General features: G+C 31.2%; 4 protein-coding genes across 4 annotated transcripts in view; 3 read left to right on the top strand and 1 right to left on the bottom strand.

Annotated features, from left to right (window-relative positions):
• Positions 1-497: 497 nt before the first annotated feature.
• Positions 498-5,126, top strand: LOC105362026 (probable glutamate receptor). Its single transcript, XM_011499350.1, is given in 9 exon segments — positions 498-518; positions 621-929; positions 1,265-1,371; positions 2,889-3,059; positions 3,148-3,221; positions 3,531-3,745; positions 4,352-4,608; positions 5,035-5,074; positions 5,076-5,126. Coding segments are annotated over 9 exon segments (1,245 nt in total).
• A 2,198-nt stretch (positions 5,127-7,324) lies between these two features.
• LOC105361837 (uncharacterized) lies at positions 7,325-10,866 on the top strand. The gene is made up of 7 exons (XM_011499119.1): positions 7,325-7,413; positions 8,044-8,279; positions 8,702-8,889; positions 9,643-9,789; positions 9,877-10,098; positions 10,297-10,458; positions 10,571-10,866. The coding sequence occupies exons 2-7, from the start codon at positions 8,054-8,056 to the stop codon at positions 10,814-10,816; spliced, it is 1,191 nt and encodes a 396-aa protein (XP_011497421.1). The 5' UTR covers positions 7,325-7,413; positions 8,044-8,053; the 3' UTR covers positions 10,817-10,866.
• A 396-nt stretch (positions 10,867-11,262) lies between these two features.
• Positions 11,263-12,081, top strand: LOC105361836 (uncharacterized). The gene is made up of 2 exons (XM_011499118.1): positions 11,263-11,458; positions 11,557-12,081. The coding sequence occupies exons 1-2, from the start codon at positions 11,307-11,309 to the stop codon at positions 11,768-11,770; spliced, it is 366 nt and encodes a 121-aa protein (XP_011497420.1). The 5' UTR covers positions 11,263-11,306; the 3' UTR covers positions 11,771-12,081.
• Positions 12,082-12,143: 62 nt separating this feature from the next.
• Tsf1 (transferrin 1) overlaps positions 12,144-18,950 on the bottom strand; it is a 9,182-nt gene continuing 2,375 nt past the window's right edge. The window contains exons 3-10 of the mRNA XM_011499117.1: positions 17,677-17,980; positions 17,202-17,560; positions 16,387-16,637; positions 15,740-15,975; positions 14,692-14,971; positions 13,191-13,249; positions 12,821-13,071; positions 12,144-12,342 (exon numbers count right to left, since the gene is read on the bottom strand). Of these exons, the coding sequence (XP_011497419.1) occupies positions 12,256-12,342; positions 12,821-13,071; positions 13,191-13,249; positions 14,692-14,971; positions 15,740-15,975; positions 16,387-16,637; positions 17,202-17,560; positions 17,677-17,980 (1,827 nt within the window). The 3' untranslated portion in view covers positions 12,144-12,255. The remainder of the gene's footprint in view (positions 12,343-12,820; positions 13,072-13,190; positions 13,250-14,691; positions 14,972-15,739; positions 15,976-16,386; positions 16,638-17,201; positions 17,561-17,676; positions 17,981-18,950) is intronic.

The following is an 18,950-nucleotide window of genomic DNA, read 5'->3' as shown; positions in this document are numbered from 1 at the left end:
TAAGATATTGTACAATGCGATTTAAGATATTGTAGAAAATTATAGATAATGAGATAATAATTATAAAATATTAATATATATTTAAAGATCCTCACGAAGCTGAGCAACTTATGTCGATTGTGGCCTACATTAGCAAACTTCATGTTCGAACGTTTGCTTATGCTATTAAAACGTTCAAAGATAAAGTAAGAATATATTATATATTTTCAATTTATTGTTTCGTGATTATTTATTACAGACATAGTGCAGATTATTAAGATTTATATTAATTAATTATTGACTATTAGTTGATTTCAATGTATTACTTTCATTCATTTCATGCGCGCAAACGATTATGTAAATTTCATTTCTACTTTTATATAGTAAGTAGAATATTAAAAAAGAAAAGTTGCGATATAAAACTTTTTATGATTTATAATTAACTTTTTATGAAGGTTGGCGATAGCTATTTCAAATTAAAGAGGCCCTTATTTATATTAATTAACGATTCAGAGGACATGAGGCAACAATTCTCCAAAGTAAATAATATTTTATGTTTAAACATATTTTTATTTCTTGACTGTAAAAATTGAAAGAAAGAGAGAGAGAAAAAAAAGAAAAAGCATACTTAATATGTACAGGAAATAGCGCCTTGGATTTCAATGGCATATATCAACTGGATAATTTTTTTTCGCCAAGAAACAAATATTCATCGATTCTTTTCAGAAATTTTCGTACCTCTTGATTGTATTTTTTTAGTCGTCAGGAAATATAAGGACGGTGCAAGTACTTCGCTTACAGAAATTTATAATATCGATAAAGACCGGGAGTTATTAACAAATTTATTTGGTGTCTGGAATGAAAAAGATGGTTTAAGAATAACAAAACTAACACTCTATCAAAGAAGAAATGATCTTTATGGGCAAATGATAAAAGTAGCTACAGTCCAGGTATCCTTGTATCATTAAATCATCTATTTTAATATAAATAATATATCTTACAAATCCATCAATTATTAAGAGTAAGAATTTTAATAGACTTATATACTAATATATTATAATAGGTTAAAAAAAAAAAAGAAAATTTTCCAATTATAATTAATAATCAATGCGATTACTTTATAGTATAAGTAGTTACCTCTGCTTAAGTATTATAAATAAACATTGTATGATTACATCGAATTACATAATAGTATATCGATTAAGACGGCAAAATTAATTTCATTCAACGAGACAATTTCTTTTAAAGTAACATAATCAGATAAAACATTATTTCCATTATTTAGGATCCACCAGTTTCATTAATTGAACGGAATTCTTCTGGTGAAATTATAGGAATCAAAGGATTTTTTGGTACCGTTATACAGATACTTCAAAAAAATTTAAATTGCACGTAAGTTTGCTTTATTTAGCTTATAAAAATATTATATTCTAAGAACTTTATAATATAATAATAATAATAATAATAATGATAATAATAATAATAGTAATAATAATAATAATAATAATAATAGAATAATAACAGTTGCGTTATTATTTCTGTTTTTATGTACTAAACCGTGTTTTTTAATTTTTAATTTATTTAAATACGCGAAATACATTGAATTTTATTAACTATAATAGCTATCTATCACATATATTATAAATCCAAGTATCTTTATAAAACATAAAAAATTCTTAATCAATGATATAATATAACAAATACGAATATAAATATACTGACAATACAAATTATTTTTTAAGTGGAGGCTTCTGCAACTTGTTTCCACTAAATACATGTTCTTTTACCTCCTCTAGCTTTTCGCGCATTTTTTCTTTAATTCGTTTCAACTGTCGAGCACTTTTCTTGCGAAAATAATGCTCTTCATTATCACCAAATACTTTATTTGTTATACTCTTCTGCGTGCTCTTCTTATAGTAGCATTGATATGTAACGAGCATGATTTTTGAATGAAAAAGACGAATGTTATTATGAATTAATTTGTGAATCATTTTGCGTGATGCTTCAAAGCGTATTTTTAAATCACGTTGTAGAAATTTAATAAAACGAAGTTAACTGAATGTTGTTAGATAAAAATAAATGAATAACTAATGTATTAATTGAAAATATTTGGCATTACCGACTTGGGACGTATCGTACGTATTACGATAAATTAATTACATGTCAAAAAATGTCAAAAAAATGTCAAAAAAATCAATATCGAATAAAAAATTTATGTTTTTTACATAAACAACTTTTACCCAATTAATTGACATTGAATAAATACTGTAATTTACTTAATGCGTGTATATTATAGATTTTTCTTCTTCTTTTTTTCATTCATTTAATTTTGCGATAAATTATAAAATTCATAAGATGATTATTAATATGTGCAAAATTAAATAAAGTTTCATTTAGATTTGAATTTAAAAATATCAGAATTATAAAGCCGTGAAATACAAATACATAATTATTAAAATTATTATTCAAATAATTGCAGCAAATGCATTGTGTTGTTGATCGCTTAAGTAGATATTCAATTAAGACTACATCCCGCCTCTTTATCAATAGTGCAAAAAATAAAGAAAATTTAGGATAATAATTTTAAAAAGTTCAGAAAAGATTTAAAAAAAAAAAAAACAAAACAAAAAAACAAACTCTGATTATCTCTATGAATATCTAAACTTTTTAAATTGGTTTATCATTCCAGAGACTTGGAACGCGCATCAATCGGCTTGTTAACCTCATAATTCTAAATAACATTAGCCTAAATTATTATTTTCTCACTCATTGCCATGAATGAAAGGAGCTGATATTTCCCGGTCACGTTCATTATTACCGGACTTGAAATATAACTGCTTAAGAGGAAATTTCCCCTGCTTCCATACTATTATTTATACCTTCGATTCTCTTTGCTCTCTTTGCTGCAGCGTCACTTACGCGGAGTGCGATTCCTGGGGTTATGTTTTACCAAATGGCTCGTGGACTGGAATAGTGGGGATGCTCGTTAGGAAAGAAATTGATCTTGCAGCCACGGAACTATTAATGACGTCCGACAGACTCGAGGCCATTGAATTCACAACTCCTGTTTTTTCAACCAAGTTAATTATAATGCCACTGTACTTGCTCTATTTTAAAAACGGCCTATGAGAATTTTGAATAAAAAAAAAAAAAAATGTCGTATTGTAGATGCAGAACCTTCATTAAAAGACCATACTTCACGGCTATCAAGTGGACGGCTTATTCTGATCCATTTTACAGTGGTATTTGGATATCCTTGCTAGTGATTATCATAATTTCTAGTTCAATTATATTAATTTCATTGAAAATATTGCCGGAGGAGCATACATTTGAGGAATACGAAGCATCGCCAAATTTCATGGACACGTTTTTTCGCATATTTGGCGCAATTTGCGCACAAGGTTCATACGCTTCTTTCTAACCATATCTCGCTAGTCCAATTGCATGAGAGAGATCACTGTTTCCCAGTCTGATTTCAAATATTAAATATTGTAAATATTTTATTGGCACTCGCATATTTCGTGACATTATCCGAGACTTATATTTTCCAGGGCATAGTACAGCATTAATCGATGCTATAAGAATAATTGATTTGGTTGTTCATTTGACCGGAGTGATTATTTTAGCCGCATATTCAGCGGCGCTTATTAGTTTCTTGGCCGTTAAAATCTTTATTATGCCATTTTCATCGATGGAAGGCCTTTTAAACGACGGCTCTTATAAGTTTGGTGTCATTCGCAATTCCGCAGACTACAATTTTTTTCAGGTACAAAGAATTTTCAATTTTCAATGCAAAAGACATTTGTTAGTACGTTAATAGTTTGTAAAATTAATCCAACGAATAAGCGTCATATAACGTAAATAATCATTGCATTGTTATTTTGATTTTTAACTTGTATAATATTCATCGTAAATAATATTATTTTTACAATATATAGCGAAATTTTAACATTTCAATATTAATTTCTACATAACAAAATTTCATTGTTATAAACATGGTTGAATAGTTTATATGGTTGTATTCAAACTTGACATCAAAGTATAAATGTTTGATTATAAAAACTTGAAAATATAATAATATCAATTTGATAATTAATCGTACGTTCAATTATATTTGTATCGATATATTCTTATTTAATAAATGAGGCATTTTATTTCTCAAAATGTTACAGACTTCTTGAATAATACTGGATTTTTAATATAATTTTATAATAATAAAGATATAAAAATAATGAAATTCAAATAGAGTGATGCTTTTAAGACACTTGAATTCTTTTTATATATTTATAAATTAATTATTTATTCGTGGGGCTAAATAGCTATTTCATTTATTTATTTATTTATTTATTTTTGTTTTGTTAAATTGATTTAGAATACCTCTGACGTAATACTACAGAGAATGTTCGAAGAAATCCTCGATGACGTTGAAAACTTACCGCGCAACTATTTGGAGGGTTTGAATAATATTTGCTCGCAAGATAAGTATGCCTTCATGGTCACGGACAATATGTTTGCAATCTTAGAGCATCAAGTCCCTTGCATTCTCGAGCCATTGGATACGATAATGCAAACTACCCTTGCAATGGCTGTTCCTAGTAGGAGTCCATTTCGAGGAATTATTAATAGCAAGTATGATTACACTATATGTATCATACTACTAACCATTGTATTATATTGCAATAATAATACGTGCTGTTATTCCTTAATTATTCTCATTGGTATTGTTTATCAATTTCAGCTCTCATAAATGTGTTTCCTTGTACTTTTCATATAGAATCAAAGTAAATCTTTTTTTATTCTTAAACTCTTATAGAATAAAATCGCGATGTCTTAAGAAAACGTTAATTTAATATTTTAAATGAATAATAATGAGATATAAAAAAGAGAGAGAGATTGTATATATATATATATATATATATATATATATATATAAATTTATGATACTTTAAAAGTTCAATATCGTGTAATATCAAAATTAAATAAAGATATGAATATTTTAATGATAAATACCACCTATTCCCTTACAACTTGACTAACACGAAATATTCATTTTAGTATTTTACTAATGCGAGATAGCGGTGTTCTTCAAAGAGTAATTGCCACTGAACTGGTCGTACAATCATCTAAGGTTAGTTAATTTATCTTGAAAATACATTCAAATTAAATTTTAGATTTTATACAACAATGAAGGAATATCAGCAGATAAATCGATTGACAATAATAAATGATGTTATAAAGCTTGGAATTACGTTTATTACAGACGAAAGATCATTGGACGTCGGTGGAAATTTTTGACGTTTTGCCATTATTGTTATTAATTTTGGGAGGATCGTTTTTCGGGCTCCTACTACTTTTTCTCGAAAAGGCTCATTATTCGAAGCTTAGAAATAGATTGAAACACTTATCGAAAAACAAATCAGTTAAGCAAAAATCAGAAATGAAAAAATTTTGACAATTAAAGATTATATCATAAAATGTTCCTTTTCATTATTTCTATTATTTACAATGAATAGACGATCGCATTATTATGGCATTGTAATTTTATAAATATTTCATATTATAATTTGTGTTGGGTAATATTATTGCATTGTATACTCTCAGCCGATATTATTTTCTATTTTATTAATTAAATTAGATACTTATCAATGTGAATTAGAATTAAATTAATATTTAAAGCTCCTCTAATAGAATAATAAGTATATTATTTATCATATGATCTTCGAGGATAATTTAGTAATTTATTTGGTAACTAAATTTAATATTTCAATCTCTGGGCTCATTATGATTTAATATTATGAGTTGTAGTTGAAATTTATGTTAATTAATCATCAAATTAATAGAAAGCTAATTTATTTTAATGGCATTTATATATTGAGTTAAAATTATGTAAAAATTAGAAAGAAGGCTTTTTATTATGATTTTCGACGCATAATTCATGGCAATATATATATATATATATATACTTACAATGATATATTTATCGAAATTTGATAAATAGGCATGCTAGATAAAATTTTCCTCAAAATAAAATCCTTATATTTTTTACACTATAGTGGTTGAAAATATATATTTACTTCAAATGTTATGCACATTGGTATTATATTTTTTCACATATTAACGTAGTTAAAGGTGAAAAGAAAATTTAATGCAATAAATTGTCGATGTTTTAAGAATTTCCATATATATCCGTCTATATATCTAACTGTAAATATTAATCCTTTTCATCCCATGAGTTGAGAAAAATATATTTTATTAAATAATAATTATTTTTATAGAACATATCAAAATAATATATATTAATTATCCTTACATTGACATTTCACAATTTTTTTACAGCAAAGCCGATAATTTCAAACTTAATTATTTGCTTGAGATTCTACGTGTCTTTAATCGTGTTCTTCTAAAATATCTTTTATCCATAAATATGGAAAGCTATCTCGATATATATATATATATATATATATATATATTTATATATATATATATATAAACTATTTGAGAGTACATATTATGCGCTTCATGTGGATAATATTATATAATATTTTTTTTTTTTAAACGTCAATGATTGTCCCGGAGATTGTGCCCATTAACATGTACAAATTAACTTGTTACTGGCAATCGCAGCTGGCCCCGTTAGCCTTTTGTCTGCTAAATTGCATCGAAATTTAAAACTGAACTTTCAGTGACAATATAAGCAACCTCATTTTAACAAATGAGCTTATAACTTTAAAGGTTCCTTTAAAATTTCCTTGAAATCTTTTTTGCGCTCATCTAATATGCATGCAATAGTGTCCGCTGCTCAAATATAAAATAAAAGGATAACGACGTATTTTATTGTAAATCCGGCACTTTGCTTAACAAGGCTAAATTTACCATTAAATTTCGAAAATCAACACTCCCAACTCCTTTTAATCGCACTCCAGCAATTAATATTACCCTCAGTTCCCTCCACTTTACTTATAATATCTTCATCGCTCTCCATCTGACTCCCGATTAAATTTATCCAATAATTAACATAATTCTACGGTCAAATGTCTCAAGTAACACTAAATTTAAACCTCATCAATATCCCAGCCAATATCTCCAACCGGCAATTCTCGATCCTCGCTTATTAATGGGCTTAGCCACGAGAACAGTAGGATAGCCAAAATATTTCGCGCTCCACGTGCGAAATCGATAGCTTCGATAGAAATAAAACGCGCGTATTTACGGGCGAGAAGACACTGGCGCTTCGCACCACTTTGTCGTCCCCTGGATCCCCGCGAGAGCAATTGTCGTCTGCTTGGCCGGAAGGTTATTATCGAAGCGGTGATACGTCCCATCCAGTTCCAGTATCGGCGGGCCCTTCTTCACAGCTACAGTTCGCACCTATTGTTACGGGACGCACGAATACGTCGTGCGGAGCGTGAGCTTTTGCAGTATTGGTTTGCAGAGGTAGGGGATTTATATTTTTATTTTGTGAACGGCTTCCGTCGAGTCTCGCGATGCTCTTTGTTGTGAGATTTGTTACGAAGGCGAAGGTAGCGGTGCTACGCCTGTCTTGCTCATTTTTAATTTCAGTGGATGAGTGAAATTATGAAAACGACAATACTTACTTTCGCGTATTTATTTATCAATGAATCATTTTCGGGCTATAACTTTTGATACGAGAAATTAATATGTTTGCCACTCGGATTTTCGTTCATTTTTTTTTATTTTATTTTTTATTTTTTATTTTTTTTTTTTATTTTTTAATTTTCTCTTTAGTATTATATATTTGCTGATAGATTTTGTAAACATTGTTGGTATAGTAATGAAAATTTTGTTAATTAAAGTTTTCGTTAAATTTTTCAATTCTCATCTTACTGGAATCTTACTCCTACTTCGCTCTTCGTACATCTCGATCGGCCGACTATGATTTAAAAATCGCTAGCCACATTAGCCAACAATGTCTAACACATGTTACTTAGCTTACTCTACGGTAGCATCCATTTAACGTTATTTTGACCAATTAATTTTTACAAAATTTATAAAATTCGTGGCTGCAGATACGATCGACTAACATATGAAATGTCACCTTTTCAGATTAGTCGGGATGAATTTAGATACTCAGAATTCGTCCAAGCCGCGCTCCCACAGGTCGTTAAATCCAAAGAAGTACGCCAAAAGTGAAACAGTTGACAAAGAGAATATTGAGAAGGAAAACAAAATGCCGGTAATCGATACCACGCGCAAAGTCACCTCCTCCCCGCGCAACACTAGAAATACAAGGAGTTTTGATAACAACTACGATCGATCGGTACGGCCAAGGGGACTGCAAGGTTCTTTAAATTTTCTTTTATTTTTAAATTTCCACTTTCGGTCGAATGGATTTTCGGGAGTGAATCATGAATGAAATAAATAGACGGTGCGGACGTGTGAAGGTTCGCTATTTTTTAATTTATACATTTAAAGGCCTTTTTGTAAACAATCTATTAATTCATTCATATTTGGTGATTTAGGTGATCACATTATTCATTTCAATAAATATAAAAATAAATATATCTGGATTTTATTTCAATAATAACGGTCATATACTTTATATTGTCATATACTTTTGCAAAAAGGATGAGCGTTTAATTTCCTGAATTTCTTAAAATAGTAATGTTTTTCTTCTTTTTTTTTTTCTTGCTTTTATCACTAAATCGGAAATTAAAATATTGAAGTACATTGAGACATAAATTTGTATATATTTACTATATAGAACTTGATGCAACTAATAGTCAAGGTGTCATCGCTAAAAGATCGACTCAATCATCGAGCGATACAAATCCCACTAAACCATTTTCTAGAACTCGGTTTTCAATATATAATGATACAAAAAATAATGAGGATACCAAATCGACTACAAAACAACCTCATTATAAATCTAAAGAGAGCGAAAAATTATTGGTACGTATAATTGGCCTTTCATTTAAATTTAGTGACTAAACATTTGAAATATCTAGTCAACACATCGCATGAACGATGATTACAATTAGTGCAGTTATTATTATTTATTATTTTCAAGGTTTGTAAAACATTTTTTTTAATATTTTACGTTTCTTGTAATCGTAATGTACGATGTGAGACAATTATGAGAAAATGTAGACCAAAGTTAAAATAAAACATTTATTATTATACTAGCTTATAATACAAATAATAATAATAAATTAATCACTACAATTATCTATTATTTGTTATTTGTGTAGTTAATTGTGATAATAATTTATGATTAATTGATGAAATTCAATAAAAAAATAAAATAAAATAAGATTCGTTTTCGATTGTTAATATGAGCAATAAATTTTGTAGCACGACATATTTTTATTATAATTGATATAAAATATAATTTCGCAGTGGATCTATTTTCGATATATTATAAATAAAAAATACTAATAATAATAATAAATATATGTATGTGTGTGCGTGCGCGCGTGCGTGTGTGTATGCATATACAATATGTGTGTGTGTATATATATATATATATATATATATATATATATATATATATATATATATATATACATATAAAGCAGTTTCTATTTTTACAAGTAAAATATTTTAAAGCTTGGAAAAACACGAATAATGCGGCATGAAATCATTCGTACAATCATTATTTAAAGAATAAATGAATTTATTGAATTTAACTGTCATGTATAATAGAAAGTATCATGTTTACGCGAGGCTGTACTAAATGAAATTACTTCGAAGGAAAATGATAAAAAAAGCGATGAAAAATTAGCGGCGTCCATGACATACGTAGTATCACCAAAGAATCTACCAAATATTCCAAAAGTCAATGTATTTAAAGTGAGTACAATAATTAATGTTTTGATTTCACGAGAATAAGTAGTAATGAGTGTATTAAAATATTTAAAAACTTTGAACTTCATGTAGATTAAAGAGGAGCATAAGAAAGCATCCAGCACAAGGAAAATGCCAAAGGTTATCTATGAGGTTTTATCATTGGAATTAGCGTATAATATTGATTATATGTACGAGTATGTCAGATTTCAAATGGAAATTAGTGAAAAGAAGAGGCTTTGTCCAGTTTTTTTGACGAAAGGTATATCCGTAGATCAACGGAGATTAATCGTAAAATATCTACTGTGTTCCACTGTAAGTATGTTTAAAGTGATAAAATTTGATTGCTTACAAAACTCATTAAAAAAACGAAATTTATTTTCTAATAAAATCCAAAATTATTACTTTACGTAAAATATATATTTTGTTTTTAAATGTGTTTTTTAAGTACATTGATCATCATTATGGTCATTATGATCGTCATTTTTTTTTATTCATATCTTTTTTTTTCAGTCATACCACAAGTATCCATCGTTCATTTTGTATCAAGCAGTCAAAATATTTGATTCTTACATTAATGCAATTGAAGTGGCTTTAAATGAACTACAAACAGTTGCACTGGCGGCACTTTGGATTGCATTAAAAAAAGATTTAATAATCGACGACGTACCGGAGGTATAAGAATTAAGCTAAGCGTAAAAAATAGATTGCGCAACAATTAGTATAATAACATCGATTTTTCATCAAAGTTGAAGTAATTAATAAAAATTTTCTCGTTTCATATAAGGCTTCGACGATAATCAAACTAGCTGGAACTGCTTTTCAAGGTAATAAAAAACCCCTTTTCGAATGTGAGAAGAAAATATTGATGACATTGAACTTCGAAATATCTTTTGCCGAGCCATTTTCTATGCTGGCTTTATATACCGTTATGATCGACGAAGTTCGTGATTTAGCTTCGATGAAAGTACAAGAGCTCTATTACTGTGGCAGTTATTTGGTAAATCGCTGTATTTACTTTCATGAAATTTAAAATTTGTATGCTATTAACAATTCATTAAGTCACGTGCTATTATAAAAGTAGATTTCTTTCTTTCATTCTTTTTTTTATTATTATTTTTTTGTTTTTATTAGAATTTAACACGCTTTAACGTTTCAATCTCTTCTATATTAATGTTTAAAATAATGTTGACTTCGCACGATACAATATACATATACAATAAAATGGGAATATAATATTGCCTTGCCCTTATATAATAATTCAATAATAATTAAATTGTATTAAACATAATGGTAAGCAATTTAAACGCAAATATTACGTGATTTTGAGAATTCGAGCAAATATTATAATCTGAATGATTTAAGGTATTTCAATCGCTGCGCCCTTTATCCACATCAGTAATTTTCAACTAAAAATCTCTAATTGAAGCTTTGCTTTTTTTTTCCTTTTTTTTCTCTTTTTTTTTTTTTTTTTTTTTTTCCTTTCTTTTTAACAGATAGACCTATCGCTCCTTCACGATAAAATGATGGATATTTCGGCTGTACATTTGGCAGCTATCAGTGCTGAAATCGCTCTCGTCTTGGTTATGTCGCAAGATGATAAGGTAAAAAATCCTCAATGGTCTTATTGGCGAAATCGTGTATACATATCTAATCCAACAATTGATAAATATCGGTAAGTAATTATGATGCTCAATTAATGAAATAACAATCGGTACGCCACCATTATCAAGTTGTACTATTTACATACATAAACACTCTGTTTTATTGCAGTTTGCCTGACTCGGAAATGAACGACATTAGAAATCAGTTGTTACAAAAAGTTATGCTGTCTAATGATAATAAAACGGACTTTTATGTCGTTTACAAGAAATACAATAGTAAGCGATACGGGCCTGTTTCCAATATCATTGTTACCAAAACATCTTCACTCTTTTTGCAAAAAATAACCGATCCTAATTATGCTGCTTATCCAATTACTTTTTGATAGAATTATTAGCATAGGTAGCATTTGATTTGTTAAGCACCAAAGCTTATATTATAATTTTAAATTAACGTGCGTACATAATGATATTGATGATTTCGTCTTAGAGGTGAAACGTCAAGGTCTTGTTATGGTTTTTGCTTTTTATTTGGCAGATATTATGTAGAATTATCATATCCTAAAAAACGAAAATTACTCTAGCCTCTATCAGTAACAAAAGTTAAGTATTAAATGCTAATTATGAAAGTAGAGGAGATAGAGCATATAATTGCTACATAAAATTTAAGACAAAAATCTTCAAAAAAAAAAAAAAAAAAAAAAACAAAAAACAAAAAACAAAAAAACAAAAAAACAAAACAGAAAGTCATTATGAATGATTATGAGAATATAAGATTTTATTTATCAGACTTTTAGTGCAATGAAATTCGATAAAAGTAAAAGAGATACGTGTCTTTAATGTATTTAAGAATACGTGTTATCTTAATTAATTAATACTCGTATTCTAGCGGAATTGTTGCCCATTGTTTCCAGCGATTCCAAGAATTGTCAATCGATATCAGACTTTGTGTTTCATCCTAAAAGAAGGAGATAAATTAATTTATTAGTAAAATGTGTAATAATTCATAATTTAATAATAATATTTCCTAATGAAATTTAAATATATCATGCACACAGAGAGAAATAATATATTTATACATAATATGGCTAATAGAAAAATAAATTCTTTATTTATTTATATATTTTGATAGACTTGGATAATTATGAAATTAAAAGCTATTATGGTCGAATAAATAATATTGTATGATAAATCGTTGATTTATTTTTCCACCTTCTATTGTAAAAAACAATATATGATTAAAACTTAATATTCCTAACTAATTAGTAGACGATTCAATATAAATTAACTATTACTTAGAATTATCTAGGACATATAAAATTGTTCAATCCTTACAAAGAATATTTTGTTTTCAATTTTATTTCATCTACTTGATACGCATAATTTCAGATTCCCAATGATTCACAAATTTCGTGCTTCAATAACTAATCGATTACCTTAAACAGGATGTTCGATTGCCCAGCCCAGGTACCAAAAAGTCGAAGGAAATCCGGATTTTTCACATACAAACTACTCGCCGCTAAAATTCCGTGTGTCAGTTCTTCTAAAGCGTTTGCAGATTTCCCAGCAAAACTAACGATCACTCGGGGTGGTTCCATGCCAAAATTACATCGCTGCCAATCATCAACTCGAGCGATGCCGCCATTTGGACAGACTAAATTGAAGTCCGAACTCTTTGTTGAGTTCTCTAAACAATTTTATTATTTAAATAATTAGATTTCAGTTGTTTCAATGTAGCTTTGCAAAGCGCTTTAACGAAAGACACGAAAGTTTTCTCAAAACAAATTTAATATTTTGGTGGTTTACCTTGCTTAAGGGCAGTAAAAGGAATAAAAGCGACTTGGCCTTTGCCATCAAGTAGACATCTGCAATAAAAGAAAATATATTCACAATATTATTGCATTACTTTATACTTATTTTAATATAAATAAAGTATTATACATTTAACAAAACTATCTCATATTCGATTAATTAATATGTTAGAAGCTTATAGTACAGCTTCTAGTAAGTTTTGCTTATAAATGTCAAAAACTTTGTTACCTAATAATAAAACACAGTAACATAAATAGGAATAATATAGTCTATATAGCGATTACATCATATATACACGGATATTATAATATAAATTCATATTATATGAAACATAATATGATTTAATTTTAGAAATATGTAACAATACTATTCAGATTTCTCCGAATTCTCCAATATTCTTTTTTTATTTACTTTGTAATTAAATGTTATAACTTATTCATGATCTCGAACATTTTAAATTTTAATTGTTTTTAAAATAATGAGCTTAACGATTGTTTATTCAATGGAAATAAGTCAATTTATCTATCCAGAATATTGTTTAAGTAAAGCACACATAGATAAATAAATCTATCCAATCGATAATAATCAGAAAGAAATTCGATTAAAAATCAGCATATAGATGCACTTAACCAGTTAATTTAGTTACTCTCTGCATTTAGTGAAGGATAGAGATTATCAAATTAATGTTATTATTTCGTGAATAAATTTAATAAATGGAATGGAATAACGCGCATTCCAATCGTTATCCACCAGTAAATGTAATATATATATATATATATATATATATATATATATATATATATATATATAATGCTTTTTATTTTTCCCCTTATGTGCCTCTTTCATTTGCTTTTTAATATAAATCAGGAGCTTCTTTTCGAGGGATAACCAGTCAAAACTTGCTATATGAGCCTGTAAAGTGAAAATAGGTTTTGTGTCGACGGAGTTTGTGATTTATTTTGAAATTTTCTCGAAACTTCGGATAATAATAATAATAATAATAATAATAATAATAAAAGAAAAAAAAAAAAAAAGATAATTGTGTAAGAAAAACTTTGATAATAAAAATTAAGAACGGGATATTATAATATTCTATCCCTTAAGGATTAATTTATTATCAATATTTTTAAAATCACTTCTCTCTAAATTGAAATATTAAATCTAATTGCAGTAATTTAATTTATAATATAGCCTAATGACGAACGAAATTCTCGGATGTAATTATCCTCAAGCTTAACTTCTCTACAGCTTCCGGTTAAGTCAAATTTGTCGCTAAAGTATTTATTATGCCCCCGATACACAAACAGACTGATTGGTGATAATGTATTCCTTTTTCGACATTGTCGTAGTTTAAATGATATCCGCCACGAGCTTCGAGAATCCCTAAAGCCATATGCTACCTTCTACATATTATGATCAAATATCTAAAAACAAATACAAAGTCCAACGACTTCTTACGTACGCGAATAAATGTATTGCAATATACATTACGCACTTGAGAGCTCCACGACCTCCTTTATAATCTTCTGCCTCTGTTGAGCTGCACTTTGTAATTTCAGCAAGATTTTCATCTTTGGAGGCAAGATTTCCAATGCAGAGGCTGCAGAGTGTCGAGTCTCTGTCGGCTCCAGGCACGCACGACTCGACGAAAAAATCTGCAATATCCTTTTCCGAATTAATCAGGTGAACATTTTTCATTGCGTGCACCGGAGCTATCCAACCGGCGAAGTCTTCTTTGTAGCCGCTGTGGCACGAATTTTTCCCCTTAAGGTGGCCTGCGAGTGTGTTTGAAACAACAAGGACATCGCATTAGTTTGGAAGTGCTGAGAAACAGGGAGCGCGCGCCATTCCTGTCTACCTGTCATTGATTTGAAATTGAAAATGCACGACGGCTTCAACGGCAATTTTTTATTATCGAGACGCTTATATCGGCCGACTATTTGCGCGATCAATGCTCGATGCTTATTTTTCATATCATTCGCTTAACGAATCATTTGATAATCGGATTAATAAACATGGCTATCGCATATTATTTCGACATTTTCTAATGATTCTTAACAATGAGAATATAATTCAAAGATAATTTTTAACAATCTGTTACGAAAGCCTATTATTATTATTATTATTATTAATTTCGGAGAATACGAAAGTACATCGAGTTAACGACGCCCTATGTATCGCGCATATGACAAACGATAATTATCATTGTAAAATTAAATGCACACGCACACGTTTCATTATCGTTATTTGCCTTCTTTTTGTGCGCGCTTGTGTGTACGTGTGTTTCACGCGTTCGGCTTTATCTATTTAAGGAGCAACAGTTCCGTTGGATATGGACGATAGGTTTCCTAGGAATATCGTTTTCATTTTCTTTTCTCTGTAAAGCCATGGACACGAGCGAGAGTCCAGGATAGGCGATGACAGGAGGACGAATAAGCGCCAAGTGCGCGCAAACGCTATTCGCTTTCAGTTTTAACACTCGTTAAGCGCCTTCGTGGTAGATGAGGATGCAGATTCAGATGCAGATGCAGATGAAGCCTTACGTAGGGATTTAATGTAGCTGCCGCGTTTTATGACGGCAACGGCGGGCCTCTCGCTAAACTCGTTCGCTCCGGCTCCGTACGACTCCGCGACAATCGGCTTCACATTGTAGTTCTTCATCGCGCTCTCGACCTTCTCACCCCTCATGACCAGCAGATCCGCGCCGTCGTCACGCAGAGCCTTCAGGCAGGCCTCCTCCTCCTTTTCCAAGATACAGTCGAACCTCGGTCTTGCGTCTCTGCAACGTGAAAAGAGTCAACGCGCTCTTGGTCGTTTTGGTCGTTACATTTTCGCGTGCACGTATATAACGCGAGGCTTTTTATTTCTTTGTACATTCGTTCATCGCGATATTGTCGGCGCCGTTACTTTTTCGTTAATTGCGATAATTGGAGAGGTGTTTGAATATTGCGGCGCGGGAATATTGCTCGAAATTGCGCGTGCCCTTGAATGATTAGGGGCTGCCCTTACACGTATGATTTGCATCTACCGTTTTCATTTAAAAGCCGTTCATCCGTTTTTTTTTTTTTTTTTTTTTTTTTTTTTTTTTTTTTTTAACCGGGCAATTTTCGTTCGACATTCTCCTTGAGTATTGTCATTAAATTTTCATTCGCATATTCATTGGCATCGAAAGTGAATTCTGCTTATTTACCGTGAATAGGCAGCTTTGGATAGCGCACGACACTTTTCTAAGGCCTTTGTCTCGTAAACGCACCACCGGGCATTTCGCTCGGGTGCGCCAAAATTCCTCGCGATTACGTCCATGTATTTGGCGATTTTGAGGTGCTGCTCCGGATCAATCGGCGACGTCGCCACTGCCAAAGTCCTTTCGTTTAAAAGCATCAAATTTCTCCACCAGCTGGTTTTCTTTTCCTCTCCGAATTTCCCCAATTGCGTCAACTCCTAGGGGACGTCGTATTTTTGTTTTCTTTTCTTTCTTTGCTTTTTTTTTTTTTTTTTTTAAGATAAATATTCTCATTATATTATTTTAGATATATTATCGATTTTTACGGCTGATGGATGCACGATGCACGATGCACGATGACGGATCGTCTTTATTATTATCGCATTTTATTTCATCGGCCGTATGGAGCACAATACAAGGATAGCAACTTTTGCTTAAGATTTTCATTGGGAGACGAAAGTTCGAATGAAAATATGAATGCATCGGGCATGTGAATTATCTTTGGATTAATGAGGTTAGATCGTGAATGACGCTATATTGGCGATCATGATTTCACGTTAGGGGGATCTTTAACGTTAGGAGCGCTTAACTGACCGAACGAAAGAGCCTTAGCAATGATCGCGAGTGCTCCAAGATTTTTTCAAACTGCGACAAGAAATCCCTAAAGCATCAAAACTCGTTTAACAATGAGATAAATGTCAATGTGTTGGTTGGGCCGATCCGTGCCAAGCTAAACGATGATAAAATAATTTATGGGGTCGCGATTACGGAAAATGACTCGCCTTTTGTACGGCATCAATGTCGGCGACGCCACCATTAGTCATGTAGCCTTGCCAGGGTCTCGCCGCCCAGGTGCAGGGCTTCGTCCTCTCGTCGATGGGCACCTTAGTACCATCGGGACAGAGATAGCGATAATTTCGGGGATCGGCTTTAATCGTCGTGGCCGTCGTCGCCGTGGCCTCGTTGCTCCCTTGCGTGTCCAGCCCGAAAAACTGGCGGACGTAGATGGCCTTGGTCCAGGCGACGTCGCCGCCGTTCTGGGTGAGACAGCGCAGAGCCCCCTCGTAACCGCTGTACGCATCCGGATAGTCGCAGATGTCCGGCTTCTCGCATAGGGCGCAGAGATTACCGTACGTTTCCTCTGAAAGACGTTTGCTTTTCGTAGCTGGCAACGCGTCTATTTACGCTTCGTGGGATGCACGGGAACGGTGATGGATCGGCAAGTGGAGATTAGTGCTATGAGAAATTCAAACTCACTGAGCCTCTGGTTAATGGTGATGTCCGGTGACCAGGTGCCGACGAGGCAGGCCTTGCTGAAGAAGAAGCTGAGAGCGCGCAATTCGTTCTCGCGTGCCGAGTACTCCGGGCTGTTGAGATCGGTAAGTACTCCGAGGGCCGAGAGCTTCGTCAGTGGAATTTTGTAGCCAACGTTGCGACCGACTCCAACATGGCAGGACTTGAGACCACGGAGACTCCTTGGGTCATCGATTTTCAGATTCTTGTGCACGACCGAGACTGCCTCGTAACGATATTGGGCGTTCGGCTCCTCTTTCGTGCGAATCTACATTGGACGAGCGTTTCGAGATTTGCAAAATATTTACATATCATTTGCATTTAATTTATATACTAGTCTCGTGTATTTTTAGAAACTTTGTGATTTTGGAGGCGCAGTGGAGCCGGATGTTATTTTAGACGCTTGATGGGTGATTTTCGTGTCTGTTGAATTTTCAATTTTTAGTTGATGAGAAATTAATTTAAGAATATATGATTCGATAGCTTGTAAGATGATAGCGCGAGAGATCGTCTTAATTGGTTTTGAGAAAAAGCCCCGTTAGGCATTAACAAAAAAATTGCTTTTGCTTCTTTTCATATCTGACAATTTCGTAATCACGTTACGAATTAATTATATACGAGATATACGAGATTGAGCAATCCGTTTAATGTAAGTACAATAATCCGCGCACAATGATGAAGAATGTTTATGCTACAATAGATAATATTAAAACGCTTAAATCAACCAATCACGATACAATATAAGAAATTTGATATAATAAATGCATTAATTTTTTTAACAAAGTCTTAATTTGTTTTAACGAATAGGGAATGCATTATTGCTTGAAATGAGGCTAAAGGTAATTCAACCGAATGTAAAATTACAATATTAATTTTTATTATATAACATTATACACGTACGTGTATATAATGCACGATATACAATGATACCAGTAATGATCCATAAAAGTATAAAGCATTCCACTAACTCTAACAATTACTCATAATCATTTGATATGAACTTGACAGTTCGGTTAGAATTTATGAGACTTTTAAAGTTCCATTACACGTTGCAATAATTTGACTGTAATTTTAATTATACTGTAATTTCTACTTACGTACGTTCATATTCGCATAAATGGATGTAATGCATTGTACGTTCATCGTGTTGTAGAATAAATTTTAATAATACAATGCGAAAAGACGATATAGTCTAGTCGTCCAATCGATATGATAAACTCGTGTCTTATTGCGCGTTT

The sequence above is a fragment of the Ceratosolen solmsi genome, unplaced genomic scaffold (genome assembly GCF_000503995.2).
Source record: "Ceratosolen solmsi marchali unplaced genomic scaffold, CerSol_1.0 scaffold2, whole genome shotgun sequence".
NCBI lineage: Eukaryota > Metazoa > Arthropoda > Insecta > Hymenoptera > Agaonidae > Ceratosolen > Ceratosolen solmsi.
This window is presented reverse-complemented; position numbering and strand designations above follow the sequence as displayed.

Excerpts from the sequence above, each read along its gene's own strand:
- LOC105361837 (XM_011499119.1), top strand. The coding sequence starts at position 8,054 with ATGAATTTAGATACTCAGAATTCGTCCAAGCCGCGCTCCCACAGGTCG. Across the intron at positions 8,890-9,642 it reads AAGAGAGCGAAAAATTATTG|AAAGTATCATGTTTACGCGA; the intron begins GTACGTATAATT and ends CATGTATAATAG. Across the intron at positions 9,790-9,876 it reads CAAAAGTCAATGTATTTAAA|ATTAAAGAGGAGCATAAGAA; the intron begins GTGAGTACAATA and ends AACTTCATGTAG.
- LOC105361836 (XM_011499118.1), top strand. The coding sequence starts at position 11,307 with ATGATGGATATTTCGGCTGTACATTTGGCAGCTATCAGTGCTGAAATC. Across the intron at positions 11,459-11,556 it reads CCAACAATTGATAAATATCG|TTTGCCTGACTCGGAAATGA; the intron begins GTAAGTAATTAT and ends GTTTTATTGCAG.